At 44.3% G+C, this 26953-nt stretch overlaps 1 protein-coding gene across 1 annotated transcript; it reads left to right on the top strand.

The window, feature by feature from the left end:
- Positions 1-117: 117 nt before the first annotated feature.
- On the top strand, positions 118-26953 carry CRTAP (cartilage associated protein). Its single transcript, NM_001261752.1, is given in 7 exon segments — positions 118-680; positions 6747-6896; positions 9519-9690; positions 15696-15824; positions 18259-18404; positions 19882-19965; positions 26604-26953. Coding segments are annotated over 7 exon segments (1206 nt in total). The 5' UTR covers positions 118-209; the 3' UTR covers positions 26658-26953.

Below are 26953 nucleotides of genomic sequence, written 5' to 3'. Positions count from 1 at the left end.
CGCCTTACACGCGCACCCTCTCGGCGCTGGCAGCTGGCGCCCAGATCCCCCGCCTGGGTGGGGAGGGGCGGCCGGACGGGGCGGGCCGGCAGCTGGCGTCCCCGCCCCGAAAGCATTCGGCCCGCCGCGTCGAGCCGTCCTCTTTCCTTTCCTTCTCCCTCCCCTTTTCCCTTCCTTCGTCCCTTCCTTCCTTCCTTTCGCCAGGCGCGATGGAGCCGGGGCGTCGGGGGGTCGCGGCGCTGCTGGCGCTGCTGTGCGTGGCCTGTGCGCTGCGCGCCGGGCGCGCCCAGTACGAACGCTACAGCTTCCGCAGCTTCCCACGGGACGAGCTGATGCCGCTCGAGTCGGCCTACCGGCACGCGCTGGACAAGTATAGTGGCGAGCACTGGGCTGAGAGCGTGGGCTACCTGGAGATCAGCCTGCGGCTGCACCGCCTGCTGCGCGACAGCGAGGCCTTCTGCCACCGCAACTGCAGCGCCGCGCCGCAGCCCGAGCCCGCCTCCGGCCTCGCCAGCTATCCAGAGCTGCGCCTCTTCGGGGGCCTGCTGCGCCGCGCGCACTGCCTCAAGCGCTGCAAGCAAGGCCTGCCAGCCTTCCGCCAGTCCCAGCCCAGCCGCGAGGTGCTGGCTGACTTCCAGCGCCGCGAGCCCTACAAGTTCCTGCAGTTCGCCTACTTCAAGGCAAGTCCGCCTCGCCCCGTCCCAGGCCCCGGCCCCGCCCCTGACCCAGCCCCCAGGCCCTGGCCCCGCCCCTGCGCCCGGGACCGCGTTGCATCGCCAGTTCTAGACCTGGCTCCCTCCCACCCAGCCCTGCCAAAAGTCTCCCTCCAGATCCTGCCTCCTTCTTCATCTCAAGTAAAGATGAAAATGCCTTTCTTGAACGCTAGCTCTAAGGCAGAGCATATGTACACAGAACGCAGCACAGCGCCAGGCACCCAACAAAGTGCCTGATAAATGTTCTCTGTTATTTGAGGGCAGACGCCTCTTTTCTGTATATACCATTAAAGCCAGTCGCCTTTTTTCTGAGCGGTGACTTGCGATAATAAAGCAGAAGACCTGAGGAGCCGACGAGTACCTTTTATTTTTATTTTTAGTTGAGACGGGGTCTCACTGTCGCGCAGGCTGGAGTGCAGAGGCACGATCATGGATGGCTCACTGCAGCCTTCACCTCCTCAGGCTCAGGTCATCCTCAACCTCAGCCTCCTGAGTAGTTGGGATTATAGGCGCATGCAACCCCACCTGGCTAATTTTTTTGGTATTTTTTGTAGAGACAGTTTCGCCACGTTGCCCAGGCTGATCTCGAACTCCCGGACTCGAGTGATCCTCCCACCTCGCCTCCCAGAGTTCTGGGATTACAGGCGTGAGCCATTGCGCCCAGCTGACTAGTTATTTTTAAAGAGAATGAAATTGAGGCCAGGGAAGAGCAGGGACTCCTTGCAAGGACACATCCCTGCTTGAAGGCGAACTCTTGCACCGTGAGTCATCAGGATTGGCCCTCTCCGCTGTTTCTTTCATCTAGAATTTAACACAGTTCACTGCCTCCTTTTAATGGCTGCTTAAGTTCTCTCTGTGATTGCTGACTAAAAATAGCCACAAATTGCAGTTCTCTATCCTATGGGTTCTTACGCTGAGGACCCACAAGTTTTAAGAATGGGTCGAATTCCCTGTCACTAGATAAAGAGGCTCTAGCTTGGTGGGTCTTCACAGAGTTTGGCTAAAAAAGCCCTCTCAAAGCCCAGGTTCTACTTCCTCTGAGAAAGATTTTAAAAGGAATATATTGTGTTTATTTTAATAACTACAAAAATAGATTCATGGCATATCCTAGACTCTTGAGGTAGAAGATTTTTCTTGTTTTTAAACTTTGTTTTCAGTCTCTGGACTGCAAGATCTGTTTTTCATATTTCCACCGAGACAGAGCCACGTGTATTTTGTGTTTATATGAGCAATAAAATAACACAAAACCCCAAAGAGGAGAAAAGCTGGGTTACTTCTATACTTCTATGCTTAGTTACAGTTTTATATAAAATATCAATTTTGTGAATGTTTGTTCTGGCAATTAAAAAATAAGCAGTTTTAAAATAGAAGCAGGGAGTGGGATTAATAATAAAATTCCAGACTGTTGAAAAATGAGGGCTGGTTCAAACGAAGCATCATTTTTTAAGCTAAAAATGACTTATCTAATTCTTTTTTTGTATAGCTTTTGGCAAATACAGTCTGAACCAAATTTAGGTCACATAATCAAGAGGAAAACATTTTATTTTTAAACCTAGAGAATACTAGAAGCTCTGATTTCTTTAATATACAGATGAATTTGAACTGGTGATACAGGGAGGAGGGGAAGAACATTTTACTCAATATGACCATAAGGCATGGGTTTTCTCCTTCATGATGGTGGCCCCAAAAAGTTAGGATGGTCATAGCTTCTCTTCAAAACCCTTTACAGGTCTTGTAACAATCACTTAGTTGAAGGTCTGTAAAATATCCCCTTTTTTTGAGACACAGTTTCACTTTGTCACCCAGACTAGAGTGCAGTGACACGATCTTGGCTTACTGCAACCTCTGCCTCCAGGGTGCAAGTGATTCTTGTATCTCAGCCTCCTGAGTAGCTGGGATTACAGGCATGTGCCACCACGCCCAGCTAATTTTTGTATTTTTAGTAGAGATGGGGTTTCACCATGTTGGCCAGGCTGGTCTCGAACTCTTAACCTCAAGTGATCCACCGGCCACCCAAAATGTTGAGATAACAGACTGGGATTTGAGCCACTGTGCCTGGCCACCATCTTAACATTTTGAGATCTCTTAGAGGGCAGGAAAAAGCTAAGAATTTTATTGATAAACATGAATGTTACTTAATTATTTCAGTGGAAGATATAACTGAAAAAGTTATTTTTGGTGGAGATATTGTATGATTTATTTTTTCTCAATGATGTTTATGGCCTGGCATGATGGCTCATGCCTGTAATCCCAGCACTTTGGGAGGCCAAGGTGGGAGGATCTCTTGAGCCCAAGAGTTCAAGACCAGCCTGGGCAATATAAAGAGATCTCATTTCTGGCCGGGCGCGGTGGCTCAAGCCTGTAATCCCAGCACTTTGGGAGGCCGAGACGGGCGGATCACGAGGTCAGGAGATCGAGACCATCCTGGCTAACACGGTGAAACCCCGTCTCTACTAAAAATACAAAAAACTAGCCGGGCGAGGTGGCGGGCGCCTGTAGGCCCAGCTACTCCGGAGGCTGAGGCAGGAGAATGGCGCAAACCCGGGAGGCGGAGCTTGCAGTGAGCTGAGATCCGGCCACTGCACTCCAGTCCGGGCTACAGAGCAAAGACTCCGTCTCAAAAAAAAAAAAAGAGATCTCATTTCTACAGAAACATTAAAAAATTAGCCGGGTATGGTGGCGTGCCCCTCTAGTTTCAGCTACTCAAGAGGCTGAGGCTGGAGGATCGCTTGAGCCCAGAAGGCCAAGGCTGCAGTGAGCTGAGATCTTACCACTGCACTCCAGCCTGGGTGACAGAACAAGACTCTTGTATTTAAAAAAAAAAAAAAAAAAAGTGATGTTTACGTGTTTAAACTCTGTTTATGGATAGAGAGGAAAAGATGGGTGGCAGGCACTTACGTTCCACCTGGCACCTGAAGACTGGAGATCGATATAGAGGTAGCTAGTGCACTGTGGTAGGACATGGGTAAATGCTACTCTGCTGTTGGAGTTGCAGTTCTCTGTTTCGGTGATTAAGGAGAAATGCCTCAGTTGATAACCGCAATAGCAGTGGTGGGTTCCGACTGCCAGAGGGAGGCGAGGAGGCTTGCATGTGTGCTTTTGTAGAAAAGGGCCGGGCTACTGGTGTGCAGCCTCAAGGGCATCATAGGTTTCTCATCACCAGCCTACTCTAGTCGTTAGCTTTCTTTGGGTTCTCTTCATGACTATCATCTTCCATGAAAAACTAATTTTTTCCATAGGCCAAGTAAAAAGTAGGCCCAAGCACTTCATCAAATCCTTAATGACTGTTGAGCTCTGACCTGGACAGAGAACACTGACTCACAGGCCCTCTTACCCCAGGCCTTGCCTGGCAGTGGCCTCTAATCTCCCCGGAACCACAGGGCCTGCCTCTGTGTCATGGCTGATTTAGGGTGGCTCATGCTGGTGACTGTCTCAGGAATCTAAGGCAGGGTGGTTCCCCACATCTCTACCGCCTTCTCCAAAATCTGCCTGGGGTCTGTCAGAGGTTTAGCCGCCAAGATGTGTCTCCATGTTCCAGCTGCAGAACCTGAGTTGAAGTAAATAAAATCACACTTTTCTCTTCAGGAAGAGTTTCTGTTTTGTAAAACTCACATCCTAAGTTAGAGGCCTTAAAATCCTACTCTGTGCCCGTCTTTCTTTTCTTTCTTTTTTTTTTTTTTGTGATAAAGTCTTGCTCTGCCGCCCAGGCTGAAGTGCAGTGGCGCGATCTCAGCTCACTGCAACCTCTGCCCCCCTGGGTTCAAGCGATTCTCCTGCCTCAGCCTCCCGAGTAGCTGGGATTACAAGCACCTGCCATTGCGCCCAGCTAATTTTTGTCTTTTTAGTAGAGACGGGGTTTCACCATCTTGGCCAGGCTGATCTTGAACTCCTGACCTCGCGATCCACCCACCTCGACCTCCTAAAGTGCTGGGATTACAGGTGTGAGCCACTGCTCCCGGCCTCTGTGCCCCCTTTCTAAATGCTCTTCTGAGAATTAGCAACTCTGATTTCATTGGCAAATGCTTTAAAAGGCAGCATTCATACCCTCTCCCTTCCTTCTAGCTGAAATCCAGCCTTTTTCCAGCCAGGAGTATGAAGCTTTCTGTAGGGCTGTTTTAAAGGCAGCCCTGCCACAGACCACTAATTGGCATTCCCAAAACATCAGCATTGACATCTGGGAGTCTGCCCTCATCACCACCCACCACTTCTCTGATGTGGCCACTGCTATTGTCTCAAAATGACGTGGTTCCAATTCTGGGGCAATTCAGTACAGATATATGCCATCCTATGACTCTTAGAAATCTAGGGTATACCAAATATTCCTTTATTTTCTCTGTCTAAACCGAATTCCCTAATTCCTGCCTTGGAGCGTCCCTCTGGATTGGCTGAGTCTCTGTGCACATGCACAGGTGCCTGCCCTTCTCCCTAGCAGGTTGTGCCAAGAGTCCATCAGTGTGGGGGGCCCTCTGGTTGGTGGTCATGCGTCCCCACAGGGAGGCCTCTGCATCCCTATTTGCCTGCCCTCCTGAGGCCCCCCCATAACATACCTGTTCTCCCTGAGGACTTCTGCTCTCTTGGACACTGCCGATAAGTGCCAGCCCTGAAGCTCTGGGGCCCACAGGCCTGCTGCTCCCACAGATCCCAAGGGAAACTTTTTTCCTAGTCTGGGAGATTCCCTTTCTCCCTCTTCTTCCTCCAGGCCAGTCAGCTTCTTCCTGCAGCTCCTCCCTAATTTCTTTCTCTCCTCAAACCTGCCAGGTTCTTTCGGGAGGACAGGCTTTTTTCAAATGAATAATTTGCTGGTTCTGACCAGACACCTACCTTCCCTGAGGCAGTGAAACTCAGAATCATTGGCCCCCATTCAATGGAGAGAAGACTGAGGGGAAAAGAGAGGAAAATATAAATTAATTTTATTATATTTTATTGTCGTAATGTCATTATGTTCAAATCACAGACACTCATCGTGTCCTGCCTTGTCCTGAGGACAGTGTGAGGCCCTGGGAATCCAGACAATGAATGACACACAGCTGGGTAGGATCATAGTCTGATGGGGGAGATAGACATACCAGCTGAGATTGCAGGGTGGCGTAAAACGTGGGAAGACAGAACCCAGAACTAATACAATAGAGAGGCTCTTAATTGAGGCCACTAGGAGACAGGGAGAACTTAACAGAATATATGGTCCATGCAGGTGGGGATTTTTCTTTTTCCTGTTTTGCTTATTGTTATAGACCCACATCCTAGAAATGGTGCTCTTGTAATATGACATTTATTTGCTGCATGAATGGATGAATAAGTGAGGAGGTTAGCAGAAGGTCTGTGGGGGATTTGGGAAAACAATGTATTTGTCAAGTTTCCAGTGGGAAAGATTTGGTGCAGTCACACTGGGTAATTGGAGGAAAGTTTAAGAAGGTGGTTATTTATAAAGGCGTGTGCGGTACATGGGGAATCCACAGGGATAGTGTTGTGCCCCAGGGCTGGTAGCAGTGGGATATGACCACCCCTAGGCCAAAAGGGGCAGGGGAGAGAGCAATGATTGAAACCAGGAAGGAGGGAGACTCTATGGAGAGGGTCACCTTAAGAAGAGCTGTGACCTTCAATTAGGGGACTTAGCAGCCCAAGTTGACTGTGCAGCGAGGGAACCAGGAAATGAAATAATATGACCTTAATCTCTTCCCTTCCTCAGTGTCCTGTTGGGGCTCCTCATGGCTGAATCTCTTTGGAAGCCAGAGGGCGAGGGAGTCTGTTGTTAGAGTCCACACAGGCCAGCCTCCTGGGGCATGGACAGGCATAGCCAGCGCAGAGTAGATTGGGAAAGGCAGACCGAGGCCATCTAGACAGTCGCTTTTAGGAAATCAACACTCATCTCGCAATGCCTGGACTTGGTCTTGAGGGTCCCTGGAAGTCACGGAACCTTTAGCTGGAAAAGTTATAGCAACACAAAGTTTCTGAAGGCCTGAGCAGATATTCTTGTTTTACAAAAATTACCACTCAGCATCCATGGAGTAGCTTTTATGTTCTTCGTCCTTTTAGGCAAATAATCTCCCCAAAGCCATCGCAGCTGCTCACACCTTTCTACTGAAGCATCCTGATGACGAAATGATGAAGAGGAACATGGCGTATTATAAGAGCCTGCCTGGTGCCGAGGACTACATTAAAGACCTGGAAACCAAGTCGTATGAGGTATATTTGGATTTTTACGTGGCAATTAGTGGCAACCTGGACTGTTAAAGAAATGTCTCTCCATAAGCAGCTACTGATAGCTAAGGACCTCTAGTGATTTTTGGTGACATTTGCTGAATATTATGACAATAGAAATGATTGACTTTTAGCACAAAGTGATCCATTTAACAATGACATTTTGTATTCCATGATGATTTTAAAAGCCATGTTCCCTTTAAATGCTACATTTTAGAAATATGGTCATTTAATCATTTAGTTTTAAGAGAGTAAAGACATCTTGGAAATCATCTAAAAATGACCAGGAACACAAGAAATAGAAACATAAATCTCCAGTTTTGATGAAGATTGAAATGAGAAGGCACATGTTTTTATATACACATGCACACAAACATGCCCCAAATATATTAAAGTGGAAAATAAAGACGAGTTAGGAAGGCTGATGTGATAAGAGTAGAGGATACTTAAATCTGCGCATCTACGAAGAAGAGTTTTGATGAGAATTAGTCATAAGAACAACAATAAGAAAGAAGGATCTTGTCCTTTTGAGCACTCACTATTGTCAAGGTCTTCTGGAACTCAGGCACTGGGGGCCTGGGTAGCAAGCAAGGGCAGGGCATGGTTGAAAATGGGAATTTGGCTGGGCACAGTGGCTCACACCTGTAATCCCAGCACTTTGGGAGTCTGAAGTGGGTGGATCACGAGGTCAGGAATTCAAGACCAGCCTGGGCAAGGTGGTGAAACCCTGTCTCTACTAAAAATATAAAAAAATTAGCCGGGCATGGTGGCAGGCACCTGTAATCCCAGCTACTCGGGAGGCTGAGGCAAAGAGAATTGCTTGAACCCAGGAGGTGGAGGTTGCAGTGAGCTGAGATCGCGCCACTGCACTCCAGCCTGGGCAACAGAGTGAGACTCTCTCTCAAAAAAAAAAAAAAGAAGAAGAAAAAAATCCGCCCTCTTTATCTGAGGCCTTAAGCTTGGTGAAAATTTTAGGTCCAAGGGGGGCCCTCAGATACCCCCATTCAGGAAGAGCTGAGAAGGAACTCCAAATGGAGGGTCTCATGCTTATTCAGGGCCTTTCCTGGCCTCTGCAAGTTAGCAGGTTTTGTGTATATCCAGGATCTCTACTTATTTCTTGGAGACTAAGTTGCTTCCTTGGTCCTATTTATTTCTCTCTCTTTTTTTTTTGAAACGAAGTCTCGCCCTGTTGCCCAGGCTGGAGTGCAATGGCATGATCTCGGCTTACTGCAGCCTCCACCTCTCATGTTCAAATGATTCTCCTGCCTCAGCCTCCCTTTATTTCTCTTCTAATTGAGTCTAATTGGTCAACAATTAGCAGAAAGTCCTTGAAGTTTCCACTATCTGGCACATGGTTGCCCTTCCTAGTAACTAGTGCTGAGGTATGGTGGCATTTCTGTTTAACTACTAATTAATTGTTGGAGGAAGTGGGGTGACAGACAACTGCAGATGTGGTTTGTATCTGTGTCTCCACCTAAATCTCATGTTGAATTGTAATCCCCAGGGTTAGAGATGGGACCTGGTGGGAGGTGATTGGATCATGGGAGTGGATCGTTTATGAATGGTTTAGCACCATCGCCTCTGGGCTGTTCTCATGATGGTGAGTGAGTGAGTTATCATGAGACCTGGTTGTTTAAAAGTGTGTAATACCTCCCCCTCTCTTTCTTCCTTCTTCTCTGGCCATGTGAAGTGCTGGCTGCCCGTTTGTCTTCTGCCATGATTGTAAGTTTCCCGAGGCCTCCCCAGAAGCAGAAGCTGCTATGCTTCCTGTATAGCCTGCAGAACCATGAACCAATTCAACCTCTTTAATTTATAAATTACCCAGTCTTGAGTTTTTTTGTTTTTTTTTTTTGACAGAGTCTCGCCCTGTCACCCAGGCTGGAGTATAGTGGCACGATCTTAGCTTACTGCCACCTCTTCCTCCTGGGTTCAAGTGATTCTTGTGCCTCAGCCTCCGCAGTAGCTGGGACTACAGGTGTGTGACCACACCTGGTAATTTCTGTATTTTTAGTAGAGATGGGGTTTTGCTATATTGGCCAGGCTGGAGGTATTTCTTTATAGCAGTGTGAGAACAGACTAATATACCTGCTCTCAAACTTATATTTTTATTTTCGTTCCATTTTAAAAACCAGTTTTATCGAGGTACAATTTATTTACAATATATTTATCAGTTTTTAAGTGTATAATGCAGTAAGTGTTGACAAATACATCCAGTCCTGTAACTGCCACCATAATCATGACATAGAATATTTTCATCACCCCTGAACAATTTCCTCTTGTCCTTTTGTAGTCAAATTTTTGCTGTAACCCCTGACTCCTGGCAGCCGCTGATCTGATCTCTGTCATAGTTTTCCCATTTTCCTTGATTCAGATTATTATCAAGGGCCTGCTACTTTTTGAATTGAACTAAATAAGAAGTGTATCTATCATAAGCAGAGTAGAAAAATCTAGATATAAAGTAACTCACTGGTTGACTTCTTTAAGGGTCAGTGTGGCTTCAGAGCTAATGAGAGCAAACTTGGTGGTGGTCTTGGTTCCCTTTGAGAGCTCATGACTGTCTCCCTTCACACCAGGAGCGAGCTTCACTAGCTTCTCCGTGCTTTTCAGAGCCTGTTCATCCGAGCAGTGCGAGCGTACAACGGTGAGAACTGGAGAACATCCATCACAGACATGGAGCTGGCCCTTCCCGACTTCTTCAAAGCCTTTTACGAGTGTCTCGCGGCCTGTGAGGGTTCCAGGGAGATCAAGGACTTCAAGGATTTCTACCTTTCCATAGCAGGTTGGTGGTAGGTCAATAGGCTCGCTACTCCTATGGAATAGTCTTCCTTAGATGTCTGCTCTTTGCCTGCATGCCTTCTAGATGCCTGGAGTGGCCTCTGAGGAACTTTTGAGCATATTTATTAATGGGTAACTGAGGGTAGTCACCACCTGCATAGATAAACCTTTGACTTGGCAAGGGCTTCTAGTGAAATCACTGAGAGAAGGTTCAAGCACAGGCCTGCCAAGGTAGAATTCTGTGTCTGCCCTACTTACAGATTTCCTACAGGCATTTTGAAAAATAAAAATGGCCCAGGAGCACCTCAGTGACTTACATTACTGAGATAACTTTGACGATGGCAATTTTCCAACACATACAAAGGTAGAATGAACCTTTAAGTGGCCATCACTAAGGTAGCTTTTTGAAATTTTCTTCTCTGGTTATAAAACAATGTGTGCTCATTATAGGAAGTTTGGAAAACACAGAAAGGAAAAATGAAGAAAGGAAGAAAACATAAAACTCTACGCATAGGTAACCCAGATTTCTGTATAGTGCCTAGACATTTCCCAAGTGCATTTACTGGGCAGCATCACTCCAGAAACTGGGAAATGGCTGAGGGAGCTCTTTCCCAAAGTGGTTTGAGAACGCTGATCCTAGAACTGTGCCTCCCTGAAACAACTAGATAAGTAAAATCTGGACTGTACCTTGGATAAAGGCATCGTATCTATGCACTTGTTAAATAAGTCTGGGAATGGGCTGAGCACTGTGTCTCCTTCTTCAAGAGTCATTGTGCACTTTGATGGTTAAAGGCCCTTAGAAATCCTGCAGTAGAGAAGCTCGTTTAAAGTTATTGAATCCAGGGTTTTCGGTTTTGTTTTTTTTTTCAGTCACTTTTTATTCATTAATCTCTTTCTACAAAGTAGAGTTTTTTTTGTTTTGTTTTGTTTTGTCTTAAGAAAACTTTTTATTATGGCAAATTTCAAACATATACAAAAATCAGAGAGAAGAGTAAATAAACCACCATGTACCCATGACCCAGCTTCATGATTGTCAACTCATGGCCACTTGGGCTTCATCTAATTCCCACCTATTTTTCCTCTCATTTTTTTTTTTTTTTTTTTTTTGAGACAGTCTTGCTCTGTCGCCAAGGCTCGAGTGCAGTGGCGCCATCTCGGCTCACTGCAAGCTCCGCCTCCCGGGTTCCCGCCATTCTCCTGCCTCAGCCTCCTGAGTAGCTGGGACTACAGGCGCCCGCCACCGCGCCCGGCTAATTTTTTGTGTTTTTAGTACAGACGGGATTTCACCGTGTTTGCCAGAATGGTCTCGATCTCCTGACCTTGTGATCCGCCCGCCTCGGCCTCCCAAAGTGCTGGGATTACAGGCGTGAGCCACCGCGCCCGGCCTCCTCTCATGTTATTTTGAAGCTAATTCCAGATGCCATATTATTTCATTTGTAATATTTCAGTATATACTTTTAGAAGGTAAGGACTCTTTGTTTTTTAAACATAACACCAAGCTATTACCCCTGTAACAATTTTAACAATCATTATTTGATCTCATCATTAAATACCTAAACAGTATCCCAGTCGTTTCAGAAATGTCATAAATACATGTGTGTGCCTTTAATTTACCATTTGTTTGAGTCAGGATCCAATTAAGGTCCATCCATTGCAATGGGTTATCTTTTGAAAATTTTTATAGTGGTAAAATATACATAATATGAACTTTATTATTTTAGCCATCATTCAATGTACACTCCATGGCATTGACTACATTCACGTGATTGTGCAACCATCAGCACCATCCATCTCTAGAACTTTCTATGTTTCTCCAAATTGAAACTCTGTATGCAATAACTCCCCATTTCCCCTTGCCCCTTGCCACTGGCAACAGCCTTTCTACTTTCTGTCTTCAAGAATTTGACTGTTCTACATACATTACATAAGTGGAGTCATACAGTCTTTGCCTTTTTGTGACTGGCTCATTTCACTTGGCATACTGTCCTCAAGTTTCATCCATATTGTAGCATCCATATTGTAGCATCCATATTGTGGTTACATTTTACATCTCGTTTAATCTGTAGGGCCATATCTTTTCCGCCTTGCTGTTGAGGAACCTGCATTTTTGTCCTGTAGAGATTCCCATGGTCTGGGTTTTGCTGACTGTATCCCCATGTTCCTCTGTCTTCTGTATTTCTTGTAAATTGGTGATTGGATGTAGAGGCTTGAACAGGCTCAGTTTGATTTTGTTTTGGGGGTTTTTTTGATGGGAGTCAACTGCTTCATAGCTGATGCTGATGTTTCATCAGGAGGCACATAATGGCTGCGGTCTCTCTCCATCTATCTTTGATATAGCTAAGATATATGTGTATTGTAAATCAAAGACTATCTGAGACAAGTCTCAATCAATTTAGAAAGTTTATTTTTGCCAAGTTAGGAATGTACTTGTGACATAGCCTCAGGAGGTCCTGACAACATATGCCTAAGGTACTCAGGGCACAGTTTGGTTTTAAACATTTTAGGGAGACATGAGACATCAGTCAATATATGTAAGATGTATATTGGTTCAGTCCAGAAAGGCAGAACAACCTGAAGTGGGAGGGGGTTTCCAGGTCATAGGTAGGTAAGAGACAAATGGTTGCATTCTTTTGAATTTCTGATTAGCCTTTCACTGAATATGCAATTTAGAGGAATAGCCATTTATGCTTTAGTCTGGCTTAGTGAAACGACTAAAGGAAACAATTATATGAAAAGGAAACAATTATATGTACATTTGTTCCACATGAGCAGAGGGATGACTTTGAGTTCTGCCTTCCTTTGTCCACAAAACTTCCTTGTGGGCAAATTATAAGAGAGGTTTGTGGCTTTTTTTTTTTTTAATCTTTGTAGCTATCTTATTTAGGAATAGGATGGGAAACAGGTTTGTCCTACATGGTTCCCAGCTTGACTTTTCCATTTGGTTTAGTGATTTTGGGGTCCTGAGATTTATTTTCCTCTCACAGTGTAGATATATAGATATTTAGAGTTTCTTTAGTTTTTATTTTTTTGTTTGTTTGTTTTGTTTTTTGAGACGGAGTCTCGCTCTCCCCCAGGCTGGAGTGTAGTGGCTCCATCTCGGCTCACTGCAAGCTCTGCCTCCTGGGTTCACACCACTCTCCTGCCTCAGCCTCCTGAGTAGCTGGGAGCACAGGCGCCCACCACCACACCCGGCTAATTTTTTGTATTTTTAGTAGTGATGGGGTTTCACCGTGTTAGCCAGGATGGTCTCGATCTCCTGACCTTGTGATCCGCCCGCCTCAGCCTCCCAAAGTGCTGGGATTATAGGCGTGAGCCATCGCGTCTGGCCTTTAGTTTTTATTTTTAAATAATTTCAAACTTGTAGAGAAGACGGAAGAATCATACAAAGAACTCTCATGTACACCTTACCTAGATTCACCAATTTGTAACATTGATTGTCCCACATTTACTTTATTGCTCTCTCCGTATGTGCTGTGGGTATAATTATTATTGTTATTATTTTATTTATTTATTTATTATTATTTTTTGACATGGGGTTTCCCTCTTGTTGCTAAGACTGGAATGCAGTGGCATGATCTCGGTTCACCGCAACCTCTGCCCCCCAGGTTCAAGCAATTCTCCTGCCTTAGCCTCCTGAGTAGCTGGGATTACAGGCATGCACCAACACGTCTGGCTAATTTTTATGGTTTTAGTAGAGACGGGGTTTCGCCACGTTGGCCAGGCTAGTCTCGAACTGCTGACCTCAGGTGATCCACCCACCTCAGCCTCCCAAAGTGCTAGGATCACAGGCGTGAGCCACCACGTCCGGCCTATTTTATTTTGTTTTCGAGACAGAGTCTCGCTCTATCACCCAGGCTGTGGTGCAGTGGCGCGGTCTTGGCTCACTGCAACCTCCGCCTGCTGGGTTGAAGCAATTCTCTTGCTTCAGCCTCCTGAGTAGCTGGGACTACTGGCAAGTGCCACCACGCCTGGCTAATTTTTTGTATTTTTAGTAGAGATGGAGTTTTGCTGTGTTGGCCAGGCTGGGTTTGAACTCCTGACCTCAAGTGATCCGCCCGCCTTGCCCTCCCAAAGTGCTGGGATTATAGGGTTGTGCCACTGTGCCCGGCTGTGTATAATTATTTTTATTTCAGAACTATTTGGAAGTATGTTGCACATGCATTATTACTCTTTACCCCCCATAATGCTTCAGTTTACTTCCTAAGAACAATAATACTATCTAAATATCCATAGTAATTAATTTCACTAGATACTAGATACAATGCTTGTATTAATCTGTAGTTCATATTCCCCTTTTGTTAATTGTCACAATAATGTTCTTTCTAGCACCATTTTTTTTCCTGGTATAGTTTCCAGTTCAGAATCATGTTTCCTATTTATTTTATTTATTTATTTATTTATTTATTTATTTATTTTGAGACGGAGTCTCGCTCTGTTGCCCAGGCTGGAGTGCAGTGGCCGGATCTCAGCTCACTGCAAGCTCCGCCTCCCAGGTTTACACCATTCTCCTGCCTCAGCCTCCCGAGTAGCCAGGACTACAGGCGCCCGCCACAGCGCTCGGCTAGTTTTTTGTATTTTTTAGTAGAGACGGTGTTTCACCATGTTAGCCAGGATGGTCTTGATCTCCTGACCTCGTGATCCGCCCGTCTCGGCTCCCAAAGTGCAGGGATTACAGGCTTGAGCCACCGCGCCCGGCCAGTTTCCTATTTATTTGTCATCTTCCTTTCGAATTCTTTAATCTGGAACAGTCCTTTGGCCTTTCTTTGTCTTTTTATGCCAATGATATTTTTTAAGAATATAAGCTAATTACTTTGTAAACATTCCTCAATTTGGGTTTCTATGATGTGTCTTCACAGTTACATTCAGGTTATGTCATTTTGGCTGGACCGGTATATAAATGTCCTCCTCAGGATATCACGTCAAGATATGTATGATGTTTGTTTGTACCCTTATTGTTGATGTTAATTTTTTGTTGGTGGTGGTAGTAAGTATGTAAGACTTTTTTGTTGGTGGTGGTAGTAAGTATGGAGGTGTGTTTTCAAAGTCAACCAAAGTGGAATTAATAGTTCAAAGAGTAAATGTTTCTGTAAATTAATTTTAGTGTTTTAAGGTATCATTTCGTACTTCCTACCAGCAATGTTTGAAAGTACCTGTTCCTCCACAGTCTTACTTACAAAATGTGTGCAACCCTCCTGGAGTCTTTTGCTTCTAGCTGCATAAAGGGAGAAAAGGGAGGGAGCCAGGGATCATGTGGGAGGTCTTAGGGGTTAAGCCTGGAAGTAGCATTCCTTAATTGTTACTCTCAACATGTCATTGGCCATGACTAGTCATATGGCCCCAACCTAGCTGCATGGGAAATGTAGTCTTTGACTATATTTAGGTTCACCTTACTCTCTTTCAAAGGCTATATAGATTCTATTATTTTTATATACTGTAATTTATTAATCATCCTATTGACTGGCATTTAGGTACTTTCAAGTTTGTTTGTTTGTTTGTTGTTTTAAACAGTGTTTATGTATGCCTATGTCTAAAGAAAATTTCCTAGAAGTAGACAGCTGGGTTGGAAAATATGTGTATTTTAACCTTTGATAAATTTTACCAAATTGTTCTCCAAAAAGTTTGTTCCTGTTTTGCTTCCATCAACAGAATATGAGAGTGTAAATTTCACTGTTCTCTTCTTCATACTACATTATGAATTTTTAAAAATTTTGCAATTTAGTAGTTTAAATTATTTTGGGGGTAATTGTATTTCTTAATTACAAAAGAGGTGTAGCATCTCTCACAATGTTTTTTAGACATTTTAATAATTTCTGTTAATACCGTTTGGCCATTTATATAGTGGATGTTCATCTTATTGATTTGAAACAACTTTGTATATTAAAGATTTTCAGCTCCTTGTGGGTGTTGCAAATATTCTTCTTTTACCTTTTTCATTTGGGCAGGAGGCAGAAGTAGCATATTAAGAAAATAATGGATGCACTGCTCTGAAAATTTTACGTTTTGTTTCAGATCATTATATAGAAGTTCTGGAATGCAAAATACAGTGTGAAGAGAACCTCACCCCAGTTATAGGAGGCTATCCAGTTGAGAAATTTGTGGCTACCATGTATCATTACTTGCAGTTTGCCTATTATAAGTGTAAGTAATCTTCTGTGTCATTTTGGGTGAGTCCTTCTAAGACTGTAAAATAGAAGTAATAACTCTTAGCTATGGCTGTTGAGAGTTCATCGAGGTCACACTGACAACTCTGGTGCCATGCTTTGTGCAAAAAGGCAGCATGGCTTAGTGATTCAGGGCAGAGCCTGTAACCACACTGCCTGGGTTCGATTTCAGCCTTATCACTTACTAGCTTCTCTGTGCTTTAGTTTCCTCATTGTGAATACAGATTGTAGTACTAACCTTATAGGATTGTCATGAGGACTAAATGAATTCATAGATGTGAAATGTCTGGGGTATTCCCCCCACACTGGCACATAGCAAACTGTGTGTTTGTTTTTGTTACCATTATTTGCCTTCCTCCTCATCACTGGCTTTACTTTTCAGACTGTTTGAGTTTCTTTTCTTTTCTTTTTTTTTTTCTTTTGAGACTTGCTCTGTTACCCAGCCTGGAGTGCAGTGGTGTGATCTTGACTTACTGCAACCTCCACCTCCAAGGTTCAAGTGATTACCCTTCCTCAGCCTCCCGAGTAGCTGGGATTACAGGTGTGCACCACCACACCCAACTAATTTTTTGTATTTTTAGTAGAGATGTGGTTTCACTGTGTTGGCCAGGCTGGTCTTGAACTCCTGACCTCAAGTAATCCACCCACTTCAGCCTCCCAAAGTGCTGGGATTACAGGTGTGAGCCACTGCACCCATCGCCCTCCCTTGATCTGAAATGGGAGTTTCTCAATCAGAACGTTCTAGTGGACAATGGGAGGCAAACATGGGCGAGAAGGAAGTACAGAGTTAGACTTCAGAGGCTGTGTGTTTCGGCTTTTCCTCCTCTCCCTGTACCTGACTTTGCCAAGTGCCACTTGTTCAAGCAGTGTGTCCCTTGGCAGTTCAGTTCCAAGCATAGAAGAATTATTAGGGACAGTGGCAGCAGGAATGCTTCTGCCCTAATGAAGTGCCAGGGTCTAGTGGTGGCAGCTTTCTGGCTAGAATAGATCCCCCGGGTTGCCCCTTCACTCCCTTTGGGAGTGGCTGGTCTCAGGGTGCCGTGGGAAAAGTGAGAGAGGTGATCTTGGCTTTAGCCCTCCTTTCCCACTGTGATAATTGTGTTTTTTGTTGGGATTCCTCATTATCTCACCTCCCATCCTCTTCAGAACACAGGGTGAGCCTTGCACCCTGAAGGTCAGAAAAAGAAAAAGAATATGTATTATATAAATATAAAAAGCCATAAGGTCTTCTAGCTCACTGAGCATGGCTTGGTTCTAAATGTATAAAGCTAGAACACTAGGAATTTAGAAGTATTCTGGACACATCCGGGCTCTGGCAGCTCCCTGGCCCTCTGAAATCCTCACATGCCCTGAAAATCGCCCTGCATAACGGAAACTGGCAAACACTTATCAACACTGGTAGACTGAGGCCTCTAGCCATGCTTGCTGCTTCCCAGGAAATCTGCTTTCGGGGATCAACAGTATGAATGAAATGTACTTCCTGAAATGAGATTCCTGAAAATCTGCCCTGTTTTGAATTTTTCCTAGACCGTCTACCACACTACATTGCTTGAGGGCAGGTGCTGGTGTTTATATTTGAAGAGTAAATGCCCCTAAAGGCTGGCTTTAAAGTAGTCATTACAGGAAACAGTCACTGGGTGGCACAATTTATTCATACCCAAGCTTTGGCTACTCTGGCCAACCACAGCTTTAGCAGAGGTACTGTTGTGTAAATTAGAGTGGAATGTGCCGGAATAAATACGAGGGGCTTTGTGTCTCATCACCTCTTCCTCCTTATCCTGTACTCCCAAGACAAATCCCAAGCCCTGCAAAATCCCTCTGCTGAAGGTACTGTCTTAGGTGGGCAACACCAAACAGAGAGGTTGGAGGTGGGAGTTCTATCCTCAGGAGGTGTCAAAACCAGGCGGTTTTCCAAATCCCCTCCAGCCCAGAGGCTCCACCATCCTTTGGGTTTTCCAGGTCTGGTTTAGCCGTAGGGGAGCTAACCTAGATCTGGAGACTGTGGCCCCATCCATATGGGATCCAGATACTCTAGGCCCCAAATGAGAAACCTGTTTACTGAGCACATCCTCCCTATCTCCCTCAGCCCCAGGACAATCCAGCTTTTTCCAGCTCCTTCCAGGCACCTGAGACCAGCTCGGGTCACCAGAGCTGGAGGTGGAACATAGGCATTTCTCCGTAGGTATGTGCCTAACTAGAACTAAGTTTCAAGCCTGGCTTCTAGGCTACTGTGGAGACCCCATCTGTGGCGTGCCCACCCAGGGCTGCCAGTCGGCCCCAGGCTCTCTGAAGGAAGGACAGTGGAGAAGGGGCTTGTTCATATGACCTTTTGTTTAGAAGCAGAACCAGTGAGAGGAATTATAGGGCGTGGTTTGCTGATGTCTTCATTTGTCTTTTCTTCCCAACCCCAGTGAACGACCTGAAGAATGCAGCCCCCTGTGCAGTCAGCTACCTGCTCTTTGATCAGAATGACAAGGTCATGCAGCAGAACCTGGTGTATTACCAGTACCACAGGGACACTTGGGGCCTCTCGGATGAGCACTTCCAGCCCAGACCTGTAAGTCTGGTGCACCACACCTTCCCTTTTCTCTTCATTCTCGCCTTCTGGAGACTACCTTGTACCTTAAGAGAAAGGGTTATTTTGAAAATAAAGGGGCTGGGCACGGTGGGTCACGCCTGTAATCCTGGCACTTTGGGAGGCCGAGGCAGGCAGATCATGATGTCAGGAGTTCGAGACCAGCCTGGCCAACACAGTGAAACCCCGTCTCTACTAATACAAAAATTAGCCAGGCGTGGTGGCACGCGGCTGTAGTCCCAGCTACTTGGGAGGGTGAGGCAGAAGAATCACTTGAACCCGGGAGGCAGAGGTTGCAATGAGCCAAGATTGGGCCCCTGCCCTCCAGCCTGGAGATAGAGCGAGACTCTGTCTGAAAAAAAAAAAAAGGAAGTAAAGGAAAAGTCATTTTTTTCTGTAGTTTTGCGCGTGTGTGTGTTGTAACATTTTACTGCTTCATTCTGATTTCTGAATCTGTAAAAACTCTACAAATTTCGATCATTGCAGAAATATTTTACTTGGAAAGCAAAATTCTCTCATAATCCTACACCTTCTCACTCTCTCTCTTTTTTTTTGAGACAGATTCTTGCTCTGTCGCCTAGGCTGGAGTGCAGTGGCGTGATATCGGCTCACTGCATCCTCCGCCTCCTGAGTTCAAGCCTCCCGAGTAGCCTCCCGAGTAGCTGGGATTACAGGCATACACCAACACATCAGGCAAATGTTTGTAGTTTTAGTAGAGATGAGGTTTCGCCGTGTTGGCCAGGCTGGTCTCGAACTCCTGACCTCAGGTGATCTACCCACCTCAGCCTTTCAAAGTGCTAGCCACTGCGCCCAACCTGTGCCATCTCTTTATCCCCTGCTTTAAAGGTATATATTTACTCATATATATAGTAAATATTTGTGTATTTTTATAAAAACAAGATCATATTTACATAGTCTTACAACTTTTTGCAACTTTCTTTGTCTTTCTAACAATTAGTCGTGAATATTTCTCCATGTCACATCCATGTAACTTCTTAATTATTATCCTTTAACAGCTCCCTGGTAGTCTCTTTTGTGGATGGACCATCATTTAATTCCCTTGATAGGCAAACTCACCACTTAGCATGTGTTGTTAGCAAACCCCATTCATCATATATTACTTTCAAAAGATTTTTCCTAATTGATCTTTGCTCTTTACTTGTATTTTCATTGGGATTTCTGTATGCCATCTTGATTTTCATAAATTTGTCTTCCACTGAGGGCTGGCCACTCTTTTTTTTTTAAAAATCGAGATATAATTTATATAGGATAGAATTCACCATTTTAAAGCATACAGTTCACTGGTTGTTAGTATATTCAGAGTTGTACAGCCATTACCACTATCTAATTTTAAACATTTTCATCACCTTAGAAAAACCCCATATCCTGTTCCTCCCTCCTCCCAGTTCTAAGATGAAAACGTTGGTCCTATAAACTGTTCTCTGTTGTGTCTGAACAGGAAGCGGTTCAGTTCTTTAACGTGACCACACTCCAGAAGGAGCTGTATGACTTTGCTAAGGAAAATATAATGGATGATGATGAGGTGAGTTTTCATGCTTAGCACATGTCTGGTGGCTAAAAGAAAATATTGCTCACATCTTTGCTAAAAATCACTGGAAGGCCGAGTCCTCCCTGAAGTAAGAAACAGAGGGGACCTTGAGAAGAACAGTTACTGTGGGTGTTTCAATGACAGCCAGAACGCTGGCATGGGAAAGAGCAGCTTTCTAGGAAACCCAGGCAGGAGTGCCACATTTCCTGATAGTGAAACGGGTGTGGGGCGACGCTCCAGGAATTCACAGTGGTCACTCTTCATCTTTGCACTTTATATAAAAACGGTGAATTTTTAATTGCTCAGCACTCTGAAGATACATGGATACTCCCACCCCAATTTTTCTATTAGACTATTGCTATAATTATTTTTTCTAAATTGCATCTTTACTGTAAGCATTTTCTCATTCTCTAGAATTGCTTGAAATTCCTGATTTCACCTTACTCAGCTGACCCGTTTTCTGACCCCGATTCATCTGGTTATGGAGTGGTCATTTTGTGGTGGGGCAGCCTGGTCACAGAAAAGCCATCATTAGCGGTAGTATTTAGAGAGATGTGTTTGGAACAAACAGGAAAATGCTTACTGAGAAAGCTGGGGACGTGTCAGCTATTGGAGCTCTGAGAGAGCTGTGAGCTTGCTCTGGTCTGATCCTTCGTTTTGTAGATGAGGAGCATGGGGCCAGCAAGTTTCCTGAGCCTCCAGGTCTGCTCTTCCTATACCCTGGTTTTAGGTGAAGCACCTCTGAATAAGACATCTTCATGGAATTTGTTTTCTGTCTACAAATATGTGTGGGATGAACTCATCACTGGTATTAAACAACTGAGCCTCAGTTCTTTATCCATAAAATGGGAATAATAATACTGCCCTCCCAGGGTTGGAGAATAAAATACTGTGTTGCATGTGGAAATGCTTTCTAAACTGGAAAGTGATGCACATGCCTGTGTCTTGGGTTGTGTATCCTTGAAGCAGAGCCTGAGACAGGATCCCAAGATGCCACCGGGGCCATTCCCCCACTCCCTAAAGGGAGGAACACCAGCCAGATACCAACAAGATTGGCCACTGTGGTTTGGAAAGTATAGCAGAGGTTGGGTGTACTGGCTCACGCCTGTGATCCCAGCATTTGGGAGGCCAAAGCAGGTGATTGCTTGAGTCCAGGAGTTCAAGATGAGCCTGGGCAACATGGCGAAAACTTGTCTCTACAAAAAATACAAAAAAATTAACTGGGTGTGGTGGAGTGCACCTGTAGTCCCAGCTACTTGGGAGGCTGAAGGAGTCTGGGGAGGTTGAGGCTGATATTGCGCCATTGCACTCCAGACTCGGCAATTGGAGTAAGACCCTGCCTCAAAAAAAAAAAAAATAAAAGGAAAGTATAGAAAAATATATTTAGAGGCAGGGCACGGTGGCTCAAGCCTGTAATCCCAGCACTTTGGGAGGCCGAGATGGGCGGATCATGAGGTTAGGAGATCAAGACCATCCTGGCCAACATGGTGAAACCCCATCTCTACCATCTCTACTAAAAAAATACAAAAAAACTAGCCGGGCGAGGTGGCGGGCGCCTGTAGTCCCAGCTACTCGGGAGGCTGAGGCAGGAGAATGGCGTGAACCCGGGAGGCGGAGCTTGCAGTGAGCTGAGATCCGGCCACTGATCTCCGGCCTGGGCGACAGAGTGAGACTCCGTCTCAAAAAAAAAAAAAAAAAAAAAATATATATATATATATATATATTTAGAAAAGGTAGGAGGAGTTGAGTTCCCAGTTATCTAGAGGCAGGCTACTATGGATGTTTTGGTATATATCTTTCCATTGTTTTTTATTATTAAAGAAAAAAATTTTATAGTTTTAAATTTATGTTTTTCTATATATTTATTATAAACTCAGCTATAATTATGTCTCATGACTTTTTCACTTGATATTATAATATGAGCAGTTTCTCTTGTTATATTTTTCTAAACCAGCTTTATTTAGATGTTATTCACATACAGTAAAGTGCTCCTTTTTAAAGTATATAATTCAGTGGTACTTACTGTATCCACAAAATTTTGCATCCATCACTGTTATTTAACTTTAGAACATTTTTATCGCCCCCAAAAGAAACTCCATCGCTAAGTCACTTCCCATTTCTCCTTCGGGCCAACGTTCCCACTCCTGCCTCCACCTCTAGCCCCTGGAATATCCTAATCTACTTTCAGTTTCTGTAGATTCGCCTGTTGTGGCCGTTCTATATAAATGGAATGTGGTCTTTTGTGAGTGGCTTCTTTCACTGAGCATATATTTTCAAAGTTCAGCCATGTTGAACATGTTACCTGTAAAATTTCCTTTGTACTACCAAGTAATATTCTTCTGTATGGATATATCACATTCTGTTTATACTTTCTTCAGTTGATGGATGTTTGGGTTGGTTCCACTTTTTGGCTATTTTGAATAATGATGCTATGACCATTTGTGTACAAATTTTTGTTTGAACATAAGCTTTCCAGTTTTTTTTTTATACCTAGGAGTATATACATAGGTATCATGTTAGGCCATTTTTGCATCACTGTAAAGAAATACCTGGCTGGGTGCAGTGGCTCATGCCTGTAATCCCAGCATTTTGGGAGGCCAAGGCAGGAGGATTGCTTGAGCCCAGGACTAGCCTGAGTAACATAGTGAGACTCTGTCTCTACAGAAAATTTAAAAATTAGCTGGGCATGGTGGCACAGGAAGTGTGGCAACGGCATCTGCTCGACCTCTGGTGACGTCTCAGGAAGCTTATGGTCATGGCAAAGGGGGAGCTGGCATACGTCACATGGCAAGAGCAGTGCCACACTCTTTTAAACAACTAGATCTCATGTGAACTCAGAGTGAGAACTCACTTATTATCATGAGGAGAGCACCAAGACATTTTTGAGGCATCTGCCCCCTGACCCGAATACCTTCCACCAGGCCCCACTTCCAACACTGGAGATTACATTTCAACTTGAGATTTGGAGGGGACAAATATCCAAACCAAATCAGGTGCATACCTAGGAATGGAATTGCTGGGCCATATGGTAACGGTTTAACCTGTTGAGAAACTGCCAAACTGTTTTTCAAAGTGGCTGTACCATTTACATTCCCATCAGCAGTGTATGAGAGTTCCAACTTTGCAATGTCTTCAACAAAACTTAATATTGTCTTTTTTATTAATAGCCATGCCAGTGGATGTAAGTAGTATTTCATTGCGGTTCCAACTTGCACTTTGTTTGTTTGTTTGTTTTGAGACAGAGTTTCACTCTTATTGCCCAGGCTGGAGTGCAATGGTGCGATCTTGGCTCACTGCAACCTCTGCCTCCCAGGTTCAAGCAATTCTCTTGCCTCAGCCACTGTAGCTGGGATTACAGGTGCGCACCACCATGCCCAGCTAAGTTTTTGTATTGTTAGTAGAAATGGGGTTTCACTATGTTGGCCAGGCTGGTCTCGAATTCCTGACCTCAGGCGATCCACCCGCCTCAGCCTCCCAAAATGCTGGGATTACAGGTGTGAGCCACTGCGCCCAGCTTGATTTGCACCTTCTTAGTGACTAATTATGTTGAGCATCCTTTCATGATTGGCCATTTGTATATCTTTGAAGAAACGTCTATTCAAATCTTTTGTCCACTTTAAAATTGTTATTTATCTTTTTATTATTGTGTTGTAGAAATTCTTTAGATATTCTAGTTATAAGTTCCTTATCAGATATATGAATTGTAGATATTTTCTCACAATCTGTGGGTTTTTTCACTTTCTAAATGGTGTCTTGAAGCACAAGTTTTCAAATTTGATGAAATTCAATTTATCTGTTCTTTCTTTTGTTGCTTTTGTTTTGTGTGTTATATCTAAGAAACCATTGCCTAATCCAAGGTCACAAAGATTTACTCCTGATTTTTACTGCTATGATTTTTATAGTTTTATCTCCTGCATTTAAATTTACAACCCATTTGAGTTAATTTTATGTATGATATTAGGAAGAGGTCTAGTTTCATTCTCTTGAACGTGAATAGCCAGTTGTTACAGCACTATTTGTTGAAAAGACTTTTTCACCATTGAATTGTCTTGGTACCCTTGAAATAAATCATTATTTTGTCAAATGCTTTTTCTGCATCTATTGAGATGGTCACATGATTTTTGTTTCCCTTATTAGTTAATATTCATTATAAACATGACTTTTCAGTGACTACTATTATATGATATAGAATTTTTAGAAATATAGCCTTTTTGTAGGCATTTAGTTTGCTTCTAACTTTTTTGCTTTTACAAATAGCATAGCAGGGACTAAATTGTTTACTTCTTCTCTAATCATTTCCTTAGAAAAAATTCCCAGTGGTGAAATTCCTGGTCTAAGGCTGTGAACACTTTGAAGACTTCTGATGTATAAGAACAACATATATAGAAAGCAAATCGTAGATATTAGAACACGAAGAGATTTTTCACAGGATTCAGTAAAGCTCTCTCATGTCACAGATAAGGAAACAAACTCAGAAAGATAGAGTGCCTTGCTCATAGTCACACAGAGGGTTAGTAATCATCTAATGAACACACCAAGCTTATTGCAGGCTTTAAAATTCCTAGGATTCTTGGATTTGGCACTTTCAAGATAAAAGGACTTTGTTGAAGGTTCTGGAGTAGTTTGCTTATTAATTGAGGCTTTAGAATTGTGAAAGAACTAATCCATCTCTAAAGAATGAACCATTTTCTTACTATATACCAAATTATGGCAAGTAATACTCTGAAATGAAAATATAACCAAAATCATAAAATTCTTAGTTTAATCCTTCCATTTTCCAAAGGACATACTACTACTTTACCTGCTGATATGTGTGGCATTCTTCCTTATTATCTTTCTGGCATTGAAATGTGTATAAGCACTCCTGAAAGTCTACACACTGGTTCAAAATTTTGCAGAGGTTTATTACAGTTTCAGAAACTTTTTAAAACAGGCTGAAATAGATGCTTCAGGTTTCAAGTTCTGATGGTTGTTTGCTTCAGGAAAGTCCAAAGAAACAGAATATAATTTGTTGGAAGGATTTATTGAGGGAGTGCTCTCAGGTAAGAACAGAATGAGGGTCAGAGGAAGGAGCTCAACAAAGATGTGGTCTCAGCTGGAGTCAAGCTTCGCCTGCTCCCACGGGGGACTCTGGAGCATGAATTGCACCGCAGAGTTGTTCCTGCCTTTTGTAGTCCCCCTTATCAGTCTGTCATTCATTCTTTGTTGTCAGGAGGGGCTGGTGTGTAGCCTCTCTGGCAAGACTGCTGTTGTTTTTTTGTTGTTGTTGTTTGGCCAAAAGCAATTGCCCAGAGATGGGGCAGCTGCCAGCCATTAGCAAACAGCCCTTGCCGGAGTTGGGGATGGGTGCGCTGGGAAGGAGATCTGAGCGAGGCCCCAGCAGTATTCACTACAACAGCCATGCAGGGGATGCAGTTCTTTCCTCTGTGCTGCCTCGGGCACTCGTTACTAGTGAGCTAAAAGCAAGTAATACCATCATCCCACAAGTCACAACAGACACACAGCAGGATATAGTAACTCCCTAAGCAGAAGTTGTGGCTATACACATAATCCCTCTACTATGCTGTGTTTTCCTTTTGGGGTCTAGAAAGCAACTGAAAAACACTTTTTCCAAGCCATAGTGTTCTACTGTTACAATTTGAGTTTCTAATCTCAGGCATGACATAGTAGAAGTATTTGATGATAATACTAAGACTCCCATTTGTGTCTCATGTACTTGATAGGTTTTCCAGTTATTCCCAAATGCTGCAAGATTTGTATAAATTTCTCTGTGTTAAAACATCAAAAGGAGCCAACTCTGGCCTGGGATGGTGAGCTCAGTGAAGGGGTCGAGCTTTAGCAGGGGTGGTGGGGCCGGTCTGTGCTGACTCTTACGGAAGGTGCCTCAGCCTTGGTCATTCACTCATTCTCTGCAGAAAAGAGAAAGGGTGTCATCAGCTGGTGGTCCAGGAGGGTTATAGGAGAGAAGTCAATGCGGAGAAAGAAATTGGGAAGGGTGCTGGGCTGCTTCAAGTTGAAGTGTAAGGCTGATTGCAGGAGGGAGCAGGTGAGCTCCTGGTACCGACACTGGGCAAGTGGATCCCACTGTCCCTGTGTGTCTCTCCTGTAAGAGGGGTGATTGCTTCAGTCATACCAGCAATATGTATGCATGCACTCAATCATTCATTCTTCAACATATTTATTGAGCACCTTCTGTGTGCTGGGCTCTGGAGAAGAAGAATCAAGCCAGGCCCTGGTCCTTGAGAAGTTTGTGTTCTGGTGGTCAAGGCAGAAAGGGAACAGATAGACAGTGTTCCTGTGGGAGACCTGCACGTGAGAGGGGAGGAAGAGGAGTAGGCACAGATGCACACAGGAGGGGCACTTGGTAGAGCTGTTCACAGGCTGGGCTGTCTGCCTCACACAGCATGTTGGCGGATCTCGCAGAGCACTTGTTAGCAAGTTCAAATGGAGTGAAAGCCGAGGTCCCCTCCACAGGGAGAAATCAGGTCCTCTGGGCCCCAGACCAGCAGAGGAAACCTGTTTCAGCCAAAGCAGACAGTGGCAATGGCCTCTCGGGATACTCTTTCTGCTCATCAGCACTTTTAAAAGTCCAATGAGCCCATTTAACAAAGTTGTCCTGTTGTCTCTCACAGGGAGAAGTTGTGGAATACGTGGATGACCTCTTAGAACTGGAGGAGACCAGCTAGCCCACAGCAACCAGACTTCCTGTTGACGTTCAGGAAACACAGATTCTTCGTCCTTTTCCCAACAGCCCAGGCTGTTGATACCTCAGAGCCTTCCCTTTACTCTCCGAAGTGAACGGGAAGCCCCCATCTCTCTCACTACATGTCACCAGGGGTGAGCCTGCCTTTCCCGTCTTCACACCTGCCACCTCGTGTTCACACCTATCTTTCTTACCTTCTTTTTGAGATGGAGTCTCGCTGTGTCGCCCAGGCTGGAGTCCTTTGGCACGTTCTCGGCTCACTGCAACCTCTGCCTCCTG

The sequence above is a fragment of the Macaca mulatta genome, chromosome 2, assembly GCF_049350105.2.
Source record: "Macaca mulatta isolate MMU2019108-1 chromosome 2, T2T-MMU8v2.0, whole genome shotgun sequence".
NCBI classification, from domain to species: Eukaryota; Metazoa; Chordata; class Mammalia; order Primates; family Cercopithecidae; genus Macaca; species Macaca mulatta.
The sequence above is the reverse complement of the archived record's forward strand: the minus strand, read 5'-3'. Positions and strand labels throughout refer to the sequence as shown.